This window comes from Jaculus jaculus, chromosome 14 (genome assembly GCF_020740685.1).
Source record: "Jaculus jaculus isolate mJacJac1 chromosome 14, mJacJac1.mat.Y.cur, whole genome shotgun sequence".
Classification (NCBI taxonomy): Eukaryota; Metazoa; Chordata; class Mammalia; order Rodentia; family Dipodidae; genus Jaculus; species Jaculus jaculus.
Window position 1 is genome coordinate 65,509,467 of NC_059115.1, and position 20,770 is coordinate 65,530,236.

At 45.1% G+C, this 20,770-nt stretch overlaps 2 protein-coding genes and 1 pseudogene across 2 annotated transcripts in view; 1 reads left to right on the top strand and 2 right to left on the bottom strand.

The window, feature by feature from the left end:
- Positions 1 to 1,756, bottom strand: part of Mkrn2 (makorin ring finger protein 2) — a 28,957-nt gene extending 27,201 nt beyond the window's left edge. The window contains exon 1 of the mRNA XM_004651588.2: positions 1,659 to 1,756. Within this exon, the coding sequence (XP_004651645.2) occupies positions 1,659 to 1,684 (26 nt within the window). The 5' untranslated portion in view covers positions 1,685 to 1,756. The remainder of the gene's footprint in view (positions 1 to 1,658) is intronic.
- A 3,519-nt stretch (positions 1,757 to 5,275) lies between these two features.
- On the top strand, positions 5,276 to 19,159 carry Mkrn2os (MKRN2 opposite strand). The gene is made up of 4 exons (XM_004651420.2): positions 5,276 to 5,535; positions 14,239 to 14,288; positions 16,487 to 16,649; positions 18,451 to 19,159. The coding sequence occupies exons 1-4, from the start codon at positions 5,318 to 5,320 to the stop codon at positions 18,671 to 18,673; spliced, it is 654 nt and encodes a 217-aa protein (XP_004651477.1). The 5' UTR covers positions 5,276 to 5,317; the 3' UTR covers positions 18,674 to 19,159.
- LOC123454779 lies at positions 9,498 to 9,967 on the bottom strand (annotated as a pseudogene).
- Positions 19,160 to 20,770: the final 1,611 nt, after the last annotated feature.

Sequence of the window (20,770 nt, forward strand, 5' to 3'; positions counted from 1 at the left end):
AAAAGGCTTGGGAACTGAAGAGTTTTGAATTTTAGAATGTTTTCAGGTTTTGTTATATTTACATGTACGTAATGAGATATCTTGGGGAATGGGACCTAAGTTTACACATGAAACTCTCTGTTTCATATACACCCTTTACACACACCCTGAAAACAACTGTATACAAAATATTTTTATGAAACACAATTTCATGGTGTGGAGTTTTTCACCTTAAAAAAAATTATTTTTACTTATTTGCGGTGGGGGAGAGCGAAATAGAATGGGCACACCAGGGCCTCTAGCCACTGCAAATGAACTTCAGACACATGTGCCACCATATATACTTGTGGCTTATGTGGGTACTGAGGAATCGAATCTGGGTCCTTAGGCTTTGCAGGCAAGCACCTTAACTACTAAGCCATTTCTCTAGCAGGACATTTTCCACTTTTAGCATCATGTCCGCGCTCAAAAAGCTCTGGGTTTATTTTATTTATATTTTTTTGCTTTTTCGAGGTTGGGTCTCGCTCTGGCCCAGGCTGATCTGGAATTCACTATGTAGTCTGAGGTTTGGCCTTGAACTCACTGCAATCTTCCCTGCCTCCCAGATAGCTGGGATTGAAGGTGTGCAGGTGCTCCCCGCCCGGTTTTTTTTTTTTTTTTTTTTTTTTTTTTTTTTTAGGCAGGGGCTCACTCTAGCCCAGGCTGACCTGGAATTCACTATGTAGTCTCAGGGTAGCCTCGAACTCATGGTGATCCTCCTACCTCTGCCTCCCGAGTGCTGGGATTAAAGGCGTGCGCCACCACGCCCGGCTTCCCCCGCCCGGTTTTTAAAAAAAATAAAGTTCTAGATTTTGAAGCATTTCCAATTTTGGATTTCCACATTGGGGATGATCACTGTGTACTTCCCAAGCATCAACAGGCCTAGATTCCCAATACCACGAAGCAAGGAGTGAAGGTGTGACACAACCCTACTAATGCTGCTTCAAAGTAGCAAAGCACAGATCCATTGCCGCCCTATTTCTCTAAATGGATCTCCGCAAGATAAAGAAACTCAGCCTCTTTTCTGTCAGTTTTCTGCACTTTAACACGGAAAATCTGCTTAGTAGCGTTGTGAGGCTAGAGCTAAGGAGTATGAAGAACTTGAAAGATGGCTTAGAGATTAAGGCGCTTGCCTGCGGAGCCAAAGGACCCAGGTTCGACTCCCCAGGACCCACGTAAGACAGACGCACGCGTCTGGAGTTTCTCTCTCAAAACAAACCGGCACATGCAGAAACGCGACCTGTCCCTAGCCCCCCCCTCCCACCCCCCGTCCCCAACAATCTTGCTAACTCCCTGCAAGTTTAGGCTGCGCTCTGCCAACTCGCTTTCGGAGGCCCTCGGGACCCTCCCGCGTGGTACCCGCCTCCTGGTGTCTTGCCTGCCACCCAGTAACCAGGGTCCGGTCGGTCCCCCAGCCGGCCAGAGCGTCCCCGCAGCCCCATGGAGACCCCCGCCTCCAGCATGCACGGCAGCCCCGCACCCGGCCGCGGCGCCAGCTCCGCCGGGGAAAAAAAAACCCCACCACCAACAGCTGAGTAACTTTCCTCGACTTCCGCCTCAGTTTCCCTGCCAGTAAGACCGGAATGCACCCGCGGGCCCGGAGCCCTGCCGGAAGTGGCTTAACGCTCCAGGACTCTCACCTGCAAGTGACCTGCTTGGTGCTCATTGCGACGGGGCTGCGGGGCCCTTAGTCGTCGCGCCTCAGCCTCTCCGCCGCCAGCGCCGCCTCAGACTCGGCCGGCCCCGCCCAACCCCCCCCCCTCGCGCAGCCGCGTCACGCCTGCGCGCACCGCCCCTCCAGTGCCTCACCTCTCTAGCACCGGCCAGAAACTTAGCCGCCGTCACAATTGGTTCCGTCCGGGCGTGGGACTGGCTGCTGGTTCCTGCTCTCCAGGATCCTCCCAGCTAGGCCTCCCTGGCAAAGCGTGCGCAGCATCCTAGACTTATCCCTGGGGCGGCTGGTTCCTACGATTTGGCTCTCATCTCCAAACGCAATTTCTTTTTCTTTTTTCTTTCGGTTTTTCGAGGTAGGGTGTCACTCTAGCTTAGGCTAGCCTGGAACTCACTATGTCCCAGGATGGCCTCGAACTCACAAGAGATCCTCTTACCTCTGCCTCCTGGGTGCTGAGATTAAAGGCGTGTGTGCCACCATGCCGGGATATTAAAAAAAAAAAAAAAAAAAAAAAAAAACTTATTTATTTGAGAGAGGAATTGGCAGAGAGAGAGAGAGAGAGAGAGAGAGAGAGGGAGAGTGAGAGAGAGGGGGAGGGAGGATGGGCGTGCCAGGGCCTCCGGCCACTGTAAAGGAACTCCAGACGCATGTACCAACCTTGTGCACCTAGCTTACCTATGTACTGGGAAATGGAACCTGGGTCCTTAGGCTTCACAGGCAGGTGCCTTAACTGCTAAGTTATCTCTCCAGCCCCGCCCCTCTTTTTAAAAGTTTTATTTATTTACTTGAGTTGGGGGAGAATATAGGCACACCAAGGCCTTTTGCTGCTGCAAATGAAATGCATACACCACTTTGTGCATCTGGCTTTACATGGGTACTGGGGAATTGAACCTGGGTTGTTGGGCTTTGTAAGCAAGCATCCTTAATAGCAGAGCCATTTCTCCAGGCCAATCTACTTTTTGTGCAGTGCATGCATGTACCCAGTGTGGCACCCGGTGTGCTTGCCAGCCGTGGGATGCATTCGCCTCCTACGGCAGTATCAGAACATCCATTGCCCTGCTCTTATACTGGTTCTTATTTGGACTGATGTCTCCAACTGATCAGGAAGCTAGCCAGATTTTTGCAGGCTAAAGGGATTCTCCACACAGGGCTGTGGTTAAAGTTTAAGACTTGGCCGCACTCAGCTATTTATATGTTGTTTACAAGCATGCATGGCATGCACACCCATACATACACATAAATAAATTTTACAAGTATTTTTATTTATTTATTTGACAGAGAAAGAGAGAGAATGGGTGTGCCATGGCCTACAGCCACTGCAAAAGAACTCCAGACATGTGCGCCCCCTTGTGCTCTGGCTAATGTGGGTCCTGGGGAAATGAACCTGGGTCCTTTGGCTTTGCAGGCAAATGCTTTAACTGCTAAGCCATCCCTCCAGCCCTATTTTTTTTTTTTTTAAGGTAGACTCTCACTCTAGCCAGGCTGACCTGGAATTCACTATATAGTCCCAGGCTGGCCTTGAACTCACAGCAATCCTCCTTCCTACCTCTGCCTCCTGATTGCTGGGGTTAAAGGCATGTACCACCACTCCCAGCTTAAAAGTATTTTTTTTTAATTGAAGCTCGCTGGGTCTGGTGGCACATGCTTTTAGTCCCAGAATTCAAGAGGCAGAAGTAGGAGGATCGCTGTAAGTTTGAGGACACCCAGAGACTACATAGTGAATTCCAGGTCAGCCTGCACTCTACCTCGAAAAACAAAACCAAATAACATTGAAGCTGGGCTAGGGGCATAGCTCAGTGCTTAAAGTATTAGTTTGTGCCAGATGTGGTGGCACACGCCTTTAATCCCAGCACTTGGAAGCAGAGGTAGGAGGATTGCCATGAGTTCAAGGCCACCCTGAGACTCCATAGTGAATTCCAGCTCAGCCTGGGCTAGAGACCAAGAACAACCACCACAAAAAGGTATTAGTTTGCAAAGCCTTATGGCTAGGGTTCCACACCTCAAGAACCACCTAAAGCCAGAATCACAAAGTGAAAACATGCATCTGGAGCTTGTTTGCAGTGGCAAGAGGCCCTGGTGTATCCATATCTCACAAAAATAAATACATTAAAAAATATTTTTAAGGGCTGGAGAGATGGCTCAACAGTTAAGGCACTTGCCTACAGAGCCTAACAACCCAAGTACTATTCTTCAATACCTATGTAAAGCCAGATGCACAAAGTGGCACATACATCTGGAGTGGCTGGAGGCCCTGGGATACCCATCCTTTATATCTCTCTCTGCTAGCAAATAAATAAATAAAATATTAAAAGAATATTTTAGCCTGGGCTAGAGTGAGACCCTACCTCAGAAAACCCCCCAAAAAAGTTTAAAAATTGAAGCTGAATAATAATAATAATAAAATTAAAGCTGAGCTGGCATCATCTCTGTCCAGCCCCCGATAGGTATTCTCTAAAGCCCCTTGGTTAAAGGCTTGGTTGCCAGGTTATGGCACTGTTGGTGAAATGCGTAAGAGGTGGGGTATTGGGAAGAAGTTAGGTCACTGGTGGGGACATGTCCTGGAAGAAGCTATTAGGATCCCAGCCCCTCTTGTCCTCTTCTTTTTTCTATTCTTTCTTTCTTTCTTTCTTTTTTTTTTTTTGAGGTAGGGTCTCACTCTAGCTCAGGCTCACCTGGAATTCACTCTCTGTAGTCTCAGGGTGGCCTTGAACTCACGGCAATCCTCCTACCTCTGCCTCCTGAGTGCTGGGCTTAAAGGCATGTGCCACCATGCCTGGCTTCTTTTTTTTTTTTCCCAGGCTGACCTGGAATTCACTATGTAGTCTCAGGGTGGCCTCCTCTCTCTTCTTGCTTGCTGGTGACTGTAAAATTAGAAGCTTCCTGTGCCACATATTCTTGCCATGATATGTTACCTGACCACAGGATGAAAAGCAACCATGAGATAATAAACTACTCATTCTTTAAAAATATAATTTACGGCACATGCCTTTAATCCTTGCACTCGGGAGGCAAGAGGTAGAAGGATTGCCATGAGTTCAAAGACAGCCTGGACTACAGAGTGAGATCTAGATCATACTGGGCTAGAGTGAGACCCAACCTCGAAAAACCAAAAAGTAAAATAAAAGCAAAATACAAATTACCCCAGGCATGGTGGCACATGCCTTTAATCCCAGTACTTGAGAGGCAGAGGTAGGTGGATCGCCATGAGTTCGAGGCCACTCTGAGACTACATAGTGAATTCCAGGTCAACCTGGGCTAGAGCAAGAGAGACCCTACCTTGAGAAACCAAAAAAGAAAAAAGTAAAGAAAAGGCTGGAAGAAGATATGATAGGCTGTGTCTGACAGGCTATATTGGGAAAGTGAGGCTTTAAAGGGTTAGAATAGGATCTGGCCATCACCAACTAAAGGTGTGCAGAGTTTACGTGAAACTTGAAAAGGCAGCCCAAATGATAACTAGCTCCTGAGGAGCCCAGCCAAGGGGGCAGTCTGGTTACTGGTTAATCTACCTGGCTTGGCTTCTGAAGCCACCGTTCAGGATGACGTCACTGTTGATCAGGTTACTCAGCTGTGTAAGGAAGAAAAGGAAGCCTCCAGAAACCTGCCCAGGTAGTCCAGGAAGTGAAAGTTATGCACTTCGAAGAGGTTGGGAAGCCTTTGATTAAATTCAACCACTGTAAGAAATCCATCTACACCTTCAGGGTACCCCGATGCTGCCCCCTCTGCCAGCAGGACATGGGCTCTGCCAAGCTGGAAGACGCACCTGTCAGCATCTCAAACCCACTTTGCAATGGGCATCATGAAAGATGCTCCTTCCTCCTCAAGCCCACCCAGGGGACATTTCTCAGGTACAGTGGTTCTTCAGGTCACTCTGAATTGTGTATGTGCTCCTTCTGTGTTTGATTCGGGAAACTTTCTTTGAATAATATGTGCTCTGCACTGTGAGGTTTTTTTTGGAGTGTCTTCTTGGTCCCACATCCTGATACACAGCCTGTTTGTTCATCAGAATCATGGTGGGCTGTGATGCAGTTCAGTGGTCAGTTTGCCTACCATATATGAGGCCTTGGGTCCATCTCTGGCATAGAGAGGACAAACAGAAAAGAAATCAAAAGGATGGTGTGTACACACTCCTGCAACAAGAAAGGCAAGAATGTACGCATGAGTGTGAAGAGCAAATTTGCTCAGGTGATGTTATTTTTTAAATTTTATTTTAATTTGTATTCATTTATTTGAGAAAGGGAAAGAAACAGAGTGAGAGAAAGAGAATGGGTGTGCCAGGGCTTCCAGCCACTGCAAATGAACTCCAGATGCATGTGCCACCTTGTACATCTGGTTTATGTGGGTACTGGGGAATTGAACCCAGGTCCTTTGGCTTTGCAGGCAAGTGCCTTAACCGTTAAGCCATCTCTCCAGCCCTCAGATGATTTTATAAGAGGCTAACAGGAAAATGACCCAGTAGCTAACATTATTAAAAAGAAATACTGTGCCAGGTATGGTGGTACATGCCTTTAATCCCAGCACTCGGGAGGCAGAGGTAGGAGGATCACTGTGAGTTCGAGGCCACCCTGAGACTCCATAGTGAATTCCAAGTCAACCTGAACTAGAGTGAAACACTACCTCGGAAAAAAAAAAAAAACAAAAAACAAACAAACAAACAAAAAAACCGAAAACCCTGCTACTGACAGTTTGTAGTTTATATAAGTAGGCGCAATGTAGTGAGCCTGGAGAATAAGCCCTTACAGACTGTTTTATATGGAGGTGAATTAAATTGACAACTAGGTCTTTCTTTCTTTCTTTCTTTCTTTCTTTCTTTCTTTCTTTCTTTCTTTCTTTCTTCCTTTCTCTTTTTGGTTTTTTGAGGTAGGGTCTCGCTCTAGCCCAAGCTGACCTGGAATTCACCATGTAGTCTCAGGCTGGCCTAGAACTCATGGTGATCCTCCTACCTCTGCTTATCAAGTGCTGGGATTAAAGGCGTGCGCCACCACACCTGGTTTAAATTACTATCTTTTGCTGGGCTTGGTGGCGCACGCCTTTAATCCCAGCACTCAGAAGGCAGAGGTAAGAGGATCCTGTGAGTTAATAACATAGTTAATTCCAGGTCAGCCTGAGCTAGAGTGAAATCCTAACTCAGAAAACCAAAATAAATAAAAACCCAAAACAAGTAACAAAAAAGTTATCATGTTTTAAAGAAATATAAAGATTAACTTCTTAAATTTATTGATCAATCAACCCTTTCCTTTCTGCTGTGGTGCTGCAGATGAACCTGGAGCCTTGTACCTGGTAGTCCAATGCTCTACCACTGAGCTACACCTTGACCCCTACAACCACTTCCTTTAACTGCACAGATTTTGCAAGATGAGTTGCTCACTCTACATAGGAAGCCATATTCACGAAGCTGGTCACAAGACTAGATATTTAATAAATCCGTTATATTAATAATAAGCATATAGGAAGTAAATTAGTGGTTGACTGAGATGGGGGACACACAGGAAGGAAATAAAGTGGGTGACTACTAAAGGGCACAAGGTTTCCTTGGGGGTAATGAGATGTCCTAAATTTGTGATGTGTGTCTACAATTTTATCAATATATTAAAATCACTTGATTGTACCCTTTTTAATTTTTTTGAGACAAGGTCTTACTGTGTATCTCTGGCATGTATCTAACTATGTAGTCCAGGCTGGCCTCAATCTTACAATGATCTTCCTCCCAAAGTTTTGGGATTATAGGTATGAACCACCATGCCTGGAAATATCCTTTAATGGAGTGAATTATGAGGTATGTGAATTATTTCTCAGTAACATTGCTTAAAACATTAAGAAAGGAAGATAGCCCTCAAAGGGAATAAAACAAAAGTCCCTCCCATGATCCTCGTGGCCCAGGCCCTAAATGCCAAGATTATAGGCATATTTCACCACATTTGGATATTTTAAACATATTTAAAATTTATTTTAGGTGATAAGCAGAACAGAGTCAATGTTCCACAAACTGAGCTGACAAAAGAATAAAAATCTAATGACAAGAGACTAGGGATGTAGCTCAGTTGGTAGAGTGCTTACCTAGAATTCATGAAGCCCTGTGTTCAATCACCAGCACTGCATAAACTGGGTGTGGCAGCATATACCCATAATCCCAGCAGTCTGAAGGTAGAAGCATGAGGATTAGAAACTCAAAGTCATTCTCATTTACATAGTAAGTTAGAGGCCAGTCTGTCTAAAAAAAGAACAAAAAACTCCAAAGAGAAAAATGGTTTTGTTCTCTGGGGCTAAACATTACCAGGCAGAATATTGGAGCAGTTCATTTCTAATGGGAAGATGCTATCAAGTATAAGGGCATCATCATAGTGAGATCCATCTCAAACAAACAAATAAAAATGTATAAGGGTATCGGGTATCTTTTTTTTGTTGTTGTTGTTTTTCAAGGTAGGGTCTCATGCTGGTCCAAGCTGACCTGGAATTAACTATGTAGTCTCAGGGTGGCCTTGAACTCTCAGCAATCCTCCTACTTCTACCTCCCGAGTGCTGGGATTAAAGGTGTGCGTCACCACACCCGGTTGTAAGGGTATCTTATAACTCTTGCCTGAAGTGCTTGCTACTGAAAGCTGTGTAGTTATTCCCTCTAGGCCTATACAATTCAACAAAAATTCTATAAAAAATGCTGACTTCCATACAATTTCCTAGCTGAAAAATAGCTAGCCAATCTTTTTCTAAATGTAAAATAAATGTTTCTTTAAAAAATCAACTGTAACCTTATCCTCACCATCAGATCATATACAGTGAAGATGGGAAATGCTAAGCCAGCTAAAATCAGAAGCTACAAAAGTTTCTTAAATGACCTTTATTTTCAAAGAATATTTAAGTATATTAATTCCAAATATTTAGAACATATTTGGCCCAATTTCTCTACATCTGCCTTTAGATTAAAAGAGGCTTCCTTTAATTTCATCAGTCCCTTAGTTTAGTATGAAATAAATTCATAGATTTAGAATCAGTGAAATCTGCTAGTGACAATCAGTTTTCCTAAATGAATACTATTCTTTTACATAGGCAAGACTTTAAAGAGATCACAAATAGTCATTTTGGTCTATCTTCAACTATTCTTGCATTACATGACCAGTCAAATTTTACAGTAAAAGGAAGAGAACACAAGTAGCTTTATAGCAAGTTGAATTTGCTAAATATTTGTCATGACAGAACTTCAGACAAAAATTGTTCACTGTGTGCAGAATCGCAGAAGTGATGAAGCAAGACAGCTGATGTTAGTTAGAAGGTGTATGGGAGCGGGGTGGCGTGAGAAATTAAAAACTGGTAAGGACCTGCCAGAGCAGAGCCACTTCTTAGGGAACCCAAAATAAGCCAAGAAGTCACCATTATGGTCTCATTAGGCGAGTTTGTCTGATAAGAACTGAAGACCATCTTACTCTAACTCACGTTGCAAAATGCAAGAGTCATACAACATTTCCAAAAGGACCCCTAAAAATTGTAGTGCCAAAGAAATCTAAGAAAATAAATAATCACAAAAATAGTAACTTTTTTTTTTTCAAGGAAATGTGTTCAAAAAAGTGAGTTTTGCAAAAGATCTGATTAGTTTCAAATGAAAAAAAAATTCTCCATATAAAAGATCAAAGACTCATTCACATATAACTTAATCACCATTTATGATTGGATTAACAATGTACAAACAGGGGCCATAGAATTTTATAATTAGGTCTGAAAGAATAATATAAGTACTGATGTTGGGAGGGGGAGTCTTTTACACCCCAATCTCCAGTACTTCATTCTTCTCTGTCCTGTTATTCAATTTGTAAAAACCTTAACGGCATAGTGATTCAAGTGTTCGTAGCTTCAACGATGCATTAGAGGACAATGCATCTAGGTTTGAAGAATTTGCAGCATCTGAACGCTGGAACAGTACTCGACCATGGTGGTTAAATACATAAAAGGATGGGTGATTCCTTAAGGTGTCAGATGTCTTATTCTTTAGTTCTGAAGTGGCATCCATGTCTTTAAATCCCCCTGCAATGTGAACTATCCCATAACAGGTAACTGCAAAGGCCAGAAGTGTCTGAAGAAATCGATTGGCAGTGATTCATTTTCCTTTTCTGTTGATTGCATATAAGAACGATGCTGCGCAGCAGAAAAGGCTGCATGGGCTAGAGCAAAGAGGCCAACGCCTACCCTCCCCTTCCACAAGCACTGCGAGGGATCCTAAAGGAGCCGCAGCCCAACAAAAGAGACGAAGGGCGGCTGAGCTATTCCTATTTCTGCCTGGCGGATGTCCATGCGGCACAGAAACATCTGGTTTTTCTTGATACAGGGTCTCAGGTAGCCCAGGCTGGCCTCAAACTTGTTATATGGCAAAGGATGGATGGGAATTCCTAGTCCTTCTGTCTCTACTTCTCAAGTTCTGGATGCAGTGGTAGCGCACTTGCTTCCTTTAACTTTCTAATGATTGAGTTTCCTCTTGGCGCACGCCCTCAGAATGAATTGGTGTTGTTCTGCATGTGTAGTTTCCTGATAAAGGGGAATGTTTGGCCCTTTTTCTGCCCTTTGCCATTTTACACCCAGGAGTATTTGCTCTATTGAGGAACCAAGTGTCTGGATCTGTGCTCTGACACACGATTTTGACCATTTAAAAAATTATCCATTGATAAGACCCTATTGCTGAAGACTCCACATACTTGGGCTGCAAGGCCACTGAGAAATCCTGCTGGAACTGAGCTGATAACCTCCTCCATGTAGACCAGCTGACAGAAAGCTGGAAGAAGCCATTCTGCAGGCAGTTCAATAGGAGAAAGAGAAATCACCAGTGAAGATACTCAACAGTGGACACTGCAAGCCTTATATTTGGCCAGCCAGGCCAAATGAGTCAATAGTGGCACATCCGTCATGGTGGAAACCAACTGCCCTGTAATTGGACTGGAGGTCCACTCCTGGAAGGAAATACATCCCTGATACTGAAAACTTAAAACAGGGGTAGTCATGAGCCCTAGGAATGTAACGTCTGCTGCTATCTGGCGAAATGTATATACTATGCTTATCAAACTGCCCAGTAAGCACTTCTCTTAATGTTCATACCCTTATATTAATGCTACTCTCACTTTTGGTAGAGAATATTCTTTTTTCAGATAGCAGTGACCTTGGGATGACTCAGAAAGCATCATGGTGCTGGGAAGAAGTGACAGAAGTGCTCAACACTGCAATATCTCTGTAACACCTTCCAAAGCTCAGGGTCTATTGCAGAAGAGGTGGCAGAAAGAATGTAAGAGCCAAAGGAAGGATAGGTCTCCTTACAACGTGCTCCCCCCAGACACAAAATGGCCTGGATATCCATGACCTCACAGTGCCTGACACTACGTATATAAGACCATCATAATAGGAGGAAAAGATGATGACATCAAAATAAGAGAGACTGAGATGGGGAGGGGATATGATAGAGAATGGAGTTTCAAAGGGGAAAGTGTGTGTGGGGGGTATTACCATGGGATATTTTCTATAAACATGGAAGTTGTTAGTAAAAAAATTTGAAGAAAAAATTTATCCATGGAGGGGCTGGAGAGACAGCTTAGTAGCTAATGCATTTGCTTGCAAAGCCAAAGGACCTCAGTTCGATTCTCCAGGACCCAAATAAGCCAGATGTACAAGGTGGCTCATGTGTCTGGAGTTCATTTGCAGTGGCTAGAAGCCCTGGGGTGCCCCCCTCTCTTTCTCTTCCTCTCTGTCTCTCTCTCTGCCTCTTTCCCTCTCTCAAATAGATAAATAAAAATCAAATATAAAAAACAAACAACAACAACAAAATTCCATTAGAAAATTATCCATTGAGGGCTGGAGAGATGACTCAGCAGTAAAGGCACTTGCCTGCAAAGCCTAAGGACCCAAGTTGGTTTCCCCAATAAACAGGTTAAGCCAGATGCACGAGGTGGTGCCTGTGTCTGGAGTTTGTTTGCAGTGGCTAGAAGCCCTGTTACACCCATTCTCTCTCTCTCTTTCTATCTGCCTCCTCCAAATAAATAAAATATTTTCAAAAAAATCACCCATTGAAGCTGAGTGTGGTGGAGCATGCCTTTAATTCCAGCACTTGGGAGGCAGAGGTAGGAGGATCGCCAGGAGTTCAAGACCACTCAAAGACTACATAGTGAATTCCAGGTCAGCCTGGGACAGAGTGAAACTCTACCTCAAAAAAACCAAAACAAAACAAAACAAATTACCTATTGAATGAGGAGTGGGGTGAACATAATCAAAGACTATCATATACATGTACAAAAACGTCATTCTGCCGAGTGTGGTAGCATATTCCTTTAATCCCAGCACTCCGGAGGCAGAGGTAGGAGGATTGCTGTGAGTTTGAGGCCACCCTGAGACTACATAGTGAATTCCAGGTCAGTGAGCTGGAGTGAGACTCTACCTCAAAAAAAAAAAAAAAAAAAAAAGTCACATTGAAGCCTGTTATATTGTATCGCTAATACACACTAACAAAAATTTATAAGTTAAGAAAGTATAAAACTACCTTTTAAGTCAGGTGGTGAGGCATACCTGTGATGATACTACTCAGGAGGCTGAGACAGGAGGATCACAGGTCTGAGTCCATCCTGGTCTCAAACATATATAAAAATGGAGTGAATGTTGGGCACGCCTATAATCCCAGCACTCAGGAGGCAGAGGTAGGAGGAACCCTGAGACTATATACTGATCAGCCTGGACTCGAGAGTAAGACCCTACCTTGAATAACCAAAAAAAAAAAAAGGACTGATTTTAGGGGCTAGAGGTGTGAACTAGTGGCAGACCACATACTTAGCATGCATGAATGAGGGTTTGACTCACCGAATCAAGCAAGCAACCAACAAAAAGTAACTTCAGCAGCACTCAGGAGGCAGAGGTAGGAGGATCGCTCTGAGTTCAAGGTTACTCTGAGAGTACATAGTGAATTCCAGGTCAGCCTGGGCTATAGCAAGACCCTACCTCAAAAAACAAACAAACAAGGATTAATTTCAGGGATAGAGAGATGGTTTAGTGGTTGAGGCACTTGCCTACAAAACCCAAGGACCCAGGTTTGATTTCCCAGGACCCACGTAAGCCAGATGTGCAAGGTGGCATATACATCTGGAGTTTGTTTGTAGTGGCTGGAGGCTCTGGGGCACCCATTCTCTCTCTCCCTATCTCAGTCCATCCCTCTTTCTCTCTCAAATAAATAAATAAAAATATTATTTTAAAAAGTAATTTCAGGGCTGGGGGGATGGCTTAGTAGTTAAGGTGTTTGCCTGCAAAGCCAAAGGACCCAGGTTTTATTCCCCAGGACCCACGTATGCCAGATGCACAAGGGGGCACACACGTCTGGAGTTCGTCTGCAGTGGCTGGAGGCCCTGGTGCACCCATTCTCTCTTTCTCCTTCCCTCCCTCCTCCATCTTTCTCTGTCCAATAAATAAATAAATTTTAAAAAGAAAGCAATTTCAAGACACAGGCCAAGCTGGGCATGGTGGCGCACGCCTTTAATCCCAACACTTGGGAGGCAGAGGTAAGGAGGATCGCCGTGAGTTCAAGGCCACCCTGAGACGGCATATTGAATTCCAGGTCAGTCTGAGCTAGAGGGAGACCCTATCTCAAAAAAACAAAAACCAACCAACCAAACCAAAAAAGACACAGGCTGCCCAGGAGAGATGAATGCCACAGGCTGTCCTGGGCTGCTGCAGTTTAAAGCTGACGGCCTCAGAGGCACCCCCAGGACCCTTCCACCCACATCAGCCCGTGGGATAGAGTGTCACTTTCCACAAAGGGGAGCAGAATAATGAAAGGATTTCCTTCACCAAATGACTCCCAGTTGGGTTCCTGGGAGCCAGGTGGTATACTGGTCATACTCTGAAAGGCTAGACTGTGGGGTTCCAAGAAAACCCAAGTTTGGGGTGGTGAGATGGGCTCCCAGTTGTGCTCTTCACTCAGCCAGCCTGTGGCCAATGGCAAGGACTGGTGTGCGCCACCAGGGAAGGGCCACCGTCCTCCTCCTTGTTGAAGTACTTGTGCAATTAGAAAAAAGCAGCACTTGTTAGCTGGCAAGGTGGCATACCTGCAGTCCCAGATTTTTCTGGAGGCGGTGGTGGGGAAGACTGCGAGATCCAGGACACACTAGGCTACACGGCGAGACATCCTACTGAAATAGCGGTAGCAGCTGGGGGGATGGCTCAGTGGGCACAGCATGCGCTGTGCGAGCATGGGGAGTTGGGTTCAGACCCCCAGAACCTGGTGAGGCTGGATGAAGTAGCGCCTGTCTGCAATCCTAGCACTAGTAAGGCTGAGAGGCGGAGAGCGGAGAATGCCCAGAAAGAAGCTCGTGGACCAGCTAGCAAACGAGAGATCCGCCTTCTCAACAAGGGGGAAAGCTCGGACCTACGCTAGCGGTTGCCCAGTGACTTCCACATGTGTGCCCACACTCATCTGAACAGGCACACGCACACATACCTCATTCACACACACGAGAGAGGGAGGGGGGGGGGAGAGGGAGAGGGAGAGGGAGAGGGAGAGAGGGAAATATACATAACAAAAAAATATCTGTTTCTTTCAGGGAGTATGACGGAAGGTCTGACCTTCACGTTGGGATCACTAACACAAATGGTAAGTGCACTTTCATACATTTTTCTAACTTAGGAAAAGCCCTCAACACCAGTAAAAAGAGCAGTGTATTTCTAGACAAGACATGATGTTGTTCACTGAATCCTCCCGCTTCTCCTGCTGTACCTCTTATCTGAAGCAGAATTTCTTGACCTTATGGCAAGTTATTACTACTCACATTCTACATATTTGGACAACTGTTTATTTTAATGGTGCTGGGGACAGAACCCAGGGCTACCCCGGAGACAGGCCCTAACCCTTGAAAGGGCTTAAGTGTTTTCTTAGGAACTTGCCTCATGAGTCTACTTACTTCTGTTGGATTTTAGGAGACACAGATGGGGCTAGAGGAGATGAATTGTGTAAGACTTTAGTTCTTGTGTCTGAATTTGATTTGGGGATCTCTGGGCTCTGAGTCCTTATCTCACACGCACCCTACTGCTACAAGGTCCCAACATTCCAGGGGCTTTAGGAACAGGACATGGTGGTACCTGCAGTGGTGATTTGCTTTATTAATAATTATTATTTTTAAAATTTTTATTTATTTGCAAACAGAGACATAGAAGAGAGTGAGAGCACGAGAGAGAGAGAGAATGGGCATGCCAGGGCCTCTAGCCACTGCAAACAAACTGTAGACAAATGTGCCCCTTGTGCATCTGTCATATGTGGGTCCTGGGGAATCGAACCGGGGTCCTTAGCCTTCGCAGACAAGCACCTTAACCACTAAGCCATCTCTTCAGCCCTAATTATTATTTTGGTTTTTTGAGGTATAGTCTCACTCTGGCACAGGCTGACCTAGAATTCACCACATAGTCTCAGGGTGGCCTCAAACTCACAGTGATCCTTCTACCTCTGCCTCCTGAATACTGGGATTAAAGGCATGTGCCACCATGCCCAGTGAGAGTCTTCCTGTTGACAGCTATTTCCAGCTCCTTCCTTGTTCTCTTATTGTGTTCTTTTAATATATATATATCATATTCCTTTATCTATTTGCAAGACAGAGAGAAAAAAAGAAAGAATTGGGCATGTCAGGACCTCTAGCCACTGCAAACGAACTCCAGACACATATGCCACCCTGTGCATCTGGCTTACATGTGTTCTGGGGAATAGAACCTGGGTCCTTAGGCTTTGCAGGCAAGCACCTTAACCAATAAGCCATCTGTCCAGCCATGCTTTATTATTTTATTTTATTTTTTTTGAGGTAGAGTTTCATTTTAGTCCAAGTTGACCTGGAATTCACTATGTAATCTCAGGGTGGCCTTGAACTCATGGCAATCCTCCTACCTCTGCCTCCCGAGTGCTGGGATTAAAGGCATGCACCACCATGCTCAGCCATGCTTTATTTTATTTTAAAGGACTGGGGGTGTGTGGCTCAATGGTAGAGCAGCTTGCCTAGCTGCACCAGACCCTGAGTTCCATTCCTAGCACCTAGGAAAAAAAAAAAAATCAGCCAGGTGTGGTGGTATATTCCTTTAATTCCAGCACTCAGGAGGCAGAGGTAGGAGAATCGCTATGAGTTCAAGGCCAGCCTAGGACTAGAGTAAGGTCCAGGTCAGCCTGGGCTAGTGAGACCCTACCTCAAGAAAACCAAAAAAAAAAAAAAAAAAAAAGAGTGCACTCTCACTGAGCCACACTCCCAATGGCCTAGTATTGTCTCCTGTTTCTTGGGAGATGTCAAAGCAGGTAGGGTATAATTAGCTTTGTAGGGCTGAAGCTATGTAAACCTTCTCTACCTTTATACAAAGCTTTATCTGAGGATGTAGTACAATGGCAGAGTGTTTGTCTAGCAAGTATGAGGCCCTGGATTCGATCCCTAGAACAGAAAAAATATTTTTAAAAAAGGGAAGGCTGTTGGAGAGATGGCTCAGAGGTTAAAAGTACTTGCTTGCATAGCCTCCAGGTCTGTGGTGGATTCCCCAGTATCCACATAAAGCCAGACACAAAAGTGTGGCATCGGGAGTTCACTTGCATGGCCAGAGGCCCAGGTGTGTCCATGCTCTTTCTCTGAATCTAGCAAATAAATAAATAAACAAAAACTTCTCTGACTCACTTGATGGTTGGCTACTTCCTGCGAGTAAGTCCAGAATCTCTTCCTCATTGTCTATCTCTGACAGTATGGGAAAGTGTGACCCCCATTTACAGTGTCTATGACCACCCACGGTGAAGTGCCTTTCACAGAGGTGTGACTTTGCTTTGGTTTGCAGGGGTCGTGTATAATTACAACATGCACGGGGTCCAGCGAGACGAGGTAGGTTGGGAGCAGTGTCTAAGCGTCCCGCTAGTGCAGCCCAGCATGTTTGGACTGGTGGACCAGTGGGATAAGTACCTGGAAGACTTCTCTGCCACGGCAGCCTGGCTGCCTCACAGGTAGGTGGCTGAGAAGACCTTGCGTCACTGCCACTCACTTGTCACACAGTGACAGCCCTGTGTGGTCACTGCTGGGTTTAGTTTCAGCTGAGCCCACATTTGGATAGGCCCACCTGTGAGGAAAGTTCAGTCGGGACGTTTATGGTTTAGATGTGAAATGTCCCTCCACAGAGTGTGCTTTTGAACATTTGGTTCCCTGACTGGTGGTGCTGTTTTGGAAGTTTGTGGAATCCTTGGGAGGTGAAGCCTAGTTGGGGAAAGTGGATCTGTTGGGGTGGACCTTGAGATGTATGGTCTTCCCCTACTTCCCGACCCATCTGTGCTTCCTGCTCTGTGGCGCTGTGAGCAGCAGCTGCACACTTCTATGAGCTGTTCCTGCCACCATGCCTTTCCCTCCTATGGACTGACTGTACCCTTACACCATGTGCCAAAGTGAATCCTTCCTCCCTTAAGTTGCTTCTTGCCAGATATTTGGTCACAGTGACCAGAAAAGTAGCTAATTCAAAAGTTGCGTTAGTCTAAGTTTTCTGCAGAGCGGCCCACACTGATGCAGCAAAGCCACAGGTTTTTGTTTTGTTTGGTTGGTGCTGGGCTCTGACCCAGGGACATGCTTCCCCACTGAGTGCACAGTCAGCCCCAGAATCACACCACTTGGAGAGCTGCAAGGAACAGAGCCATGAGCTCTAGTATTTCAGGGATACGACTAGGTGCTTTGTTTTTGTTTCTTGAGACAGGGTCTCACCATGTAGCTGGCCACAGGTTCACCATCTTCCTGCCTTAGCTTCCCAAGTGCTGGGATAAAAGCCTGGCGGTGACAAGGTAGTTTTGCAAATAGACAACAAAATCCAACATATTATATACTCTAATAGTATTTATTTATTTATTTATTTGAATGTTTGGAGTGAGTCCTGTACTCCTTCAGGGGCATACAGAAGTAGCCAAGAGATATCCCCCAGAATGACACTGCATGGCCAAGTGAGCCAGCACATGAGGGGGCCCAACTTGCTGAGGAAACCTATTTCACAATGAAAGTCCTTTCTTTTTGTAATTTTTCTATTTTAAAAAATATTTTACTTATTTGAGAAAGGGAGAGAGGGAAAAAGAGGCAACTAGAGAGAGAATGGGCACACCAGGGTCTCCAGACACTGCAAAGGAACTCCATATACATGTATAAGCTTGTGTATCTGGCTTTATGTGGGTCCTGGGTCGAACCTGGGTCCTTTGGCTTTGCAGACAAGTGCCTTAACTACTAAGCTATCTCTCCAGCCCTTTTTGTAATTTCCCTTATGAGAGAGAGGGAGAGTGTATCTGGGAGAGAGAGAGAGGGAGAGAGAGAGAGAGAAAGCGCATCTGGGAGAGAGAGAGAGAGATAGAATTGGCATGTAAGGGCCTCCAGCCACTGCAATTGAACTCCAGATGCTTGTGCCACCTAGTGGGCATGTGTGAGCTTGCACTTTCATCACCTTGTGCATCTGGCTTACATGGGATCTGGAGAGCTGAACACATTTCCTTCAGCTTCACAGACAAATGCCTTAAGTGCTAAACCATCTCTCCAGCCCTGAAAGTCCTTTTATACCTTCTCCATTGCCTAAGCTCGATTGGAACTCATGATCCTCCTGCCTCAGCCTTCTCAGGAGCTTGCATGGTGGCCACACCTGTTCTCAGAGGATTTAGGAGACTAAGACAGGTGGACTACTTGAGTCCAGGGGTTCAAAGCCAACCTGGACAACAGACACCCTATCTTTTTTTTTTAACCAAAAAACAAGCTCATCCTTTTCTTTCCCACATCCTTCTTCCAAAGGTATGAAGAAAACCACCATAACTGTTACAGCTACACCCTCACCTTCATTAACTGTGTCCTTGCCACCGAGGGCAAAGAGCAGCTGGACAAGACGGAGTTCACAGAGAAGTACGTGATCCCAAGGACAAGGCTGGCCTCCAAGTACATCACACTCTACCGTTCCATTGAGGAGAGGGGCTTCCATGTGACTGACCATTCTGACCCAGGGACAAGTCTTTCTTAAGGAAGCAGTGTATGCTGAGTGCTTTGTGTAAGGGCAGAGGGGACTGGACACTCAGGTGTCAGCACCCTTAAAAAGTATTGCAGATTTCTAGATACATTTAACTGTGGTTAATAATAAAAAAAAGTGCATGGTTTTCCTTTGAGAATAGTATAAAAATTAATAAAATTAATAAAACTGGCAAGCTAAGAGTATAGCTCAATGATAGAGCACTTTCCTAGCATGCAAGACATCCTACTGTCAGTGCCCTGCACTTCAAAAAGAACAAATTGCTTTGTTTTCACTTTTGTTTGTTTGTTTGCTGTTTGCTGGATAAGGTCTCACTCTAGCCCAGACTGACTGACCTGGAATTCACTATGAAGTCTGAAGTGGCCTTGAACTCACGGCGATCCCCCTACCCTTGCCTCTAAATGCTGAGATTAAAGGCCTGTGCCACCATGCCTGGCTTTGCTTTGTATTTTAAAGATTACATGCACTACCACTAAATTATTTTTGTAGCAGCTGTGTTTTTAATTGAGAACCTGTTACCCTTTATTCATCAATCAAAGGAAACTATTCCTAGCAATTAATTTGTGATGAACACATTTACCTTTTTTTTTTTAAAGGACATTCTGTTTATTTATTTGAGAGCAACAGACAGAGAGAGAAAGAGGCAGAAAGATAGAGAATGGGCGCATCAGGGCCTCCAGCCACTGCAAATGAACTCCAGATGCATGGGCTACTTTGTGCATCCGGCTTATGTGGGTCCTGGGGAATCAAGCCTTGAACAGGGGTCCTTAGGCTTCACAGGCAAGCGCTTAACTGCTAAGCCATCTCTCCAGTCCCACATTTCCCTTTTGATGTGACTCGAGAGGAATTGAAGGTAAGGGAGACAAATTATGAAGGAATGAGCACCTTTTTACTATTTGCATTTAAAAAGCAGATACAGAGGGCTGGAGGGATGGCTTAGTTGTTAAGGCGTTTGCCTGCAAAGCCAAAGGATCCCTGTTCGATTCTCCAGGACCCACGTAAGCCAGGTGCACAAGGGGTCATATGCATCTGGAGTTTGTTTGCAGTGGCTGGAAGGCCCTGGCATGCCCTTTTTCTCTCTCTCTCTCAAATAAAATACAATAAAAAGCAGATACAGGGCTGGAGAGATGACTCAGCTGAAACCAGATGAAGAAAGTAGCACATGCATCTGGAGCGCATTTGCAGTGACAAGAGGTCCTGGTGTGCTCATTTTCTCTCTCTCTCTCCCTTCTTCCCTCCCACTCCCTCTCTGCTTGCAAATAAAAATAAAAATAAAAATAAAAAGCAAGGCTGGGCAAGGTGGTGCATGCCTTTAATCCCAGCACTTGGGAGGCAGACTGCGTAGGAGTACGGCTGTGAGTTTGAGGCTAGCCTAGAGCTACAGAGTTCTAGGTCCGCCTGGATTAGAGTGAGACCCTACTTCAGAAAAACCGAAATAGCGCTGGGCGTGGTGGCACGCGCCTTTAATCCCAGCACTCAGGAGGCCGAGGTAGGAGGAGGTCGAGGCCACCCTGAGACTCCATAGTGAATTCCAGGTCAGCCTGGGCTAGAGTGAGACCCTACCTCGAAAAACAAAACAAAACAACAACAAAAAAAAAACAAAATAAATAAAAAAATACAAATAAATAAAAAAATAACTAGGTGTTAAAAAAAAAAAAAGCCAGGTGTGGTGGCGCACAACTTTAATCCCAGTACTTGGGAAGCAGAGGTAGGAGGATTGCCAGGAGTTCGAGGCCACCCTCAGACTACACAGTGAATTCCAGGTTGGCCTGGACTAGCAAGACACTACCCCCCAAAACCAAAACCAAATAAATAAAAGCAAACTAGGCATGGTGGTGCACACCTTTAATCCCAGCACTTTTTATTTATTTATTTGAGGGAGATAGAGAATAGGCATGCCAGGGCCTCTAACCACTGCAAACAAACTCCAGATATATGTGCCACATTGTACATCTACCTTATGTGGGTCCTGGGAAATTGAACCTGGGTCCTTAGGCTTCGCAGGCAAGCTTCTTAACTGCTAAGTCATCTCTCTAGCCCAAATAATTTTTTTTTTTCTTTTCGAGGTAGGGTCTCACTCTAGCTCAGGTT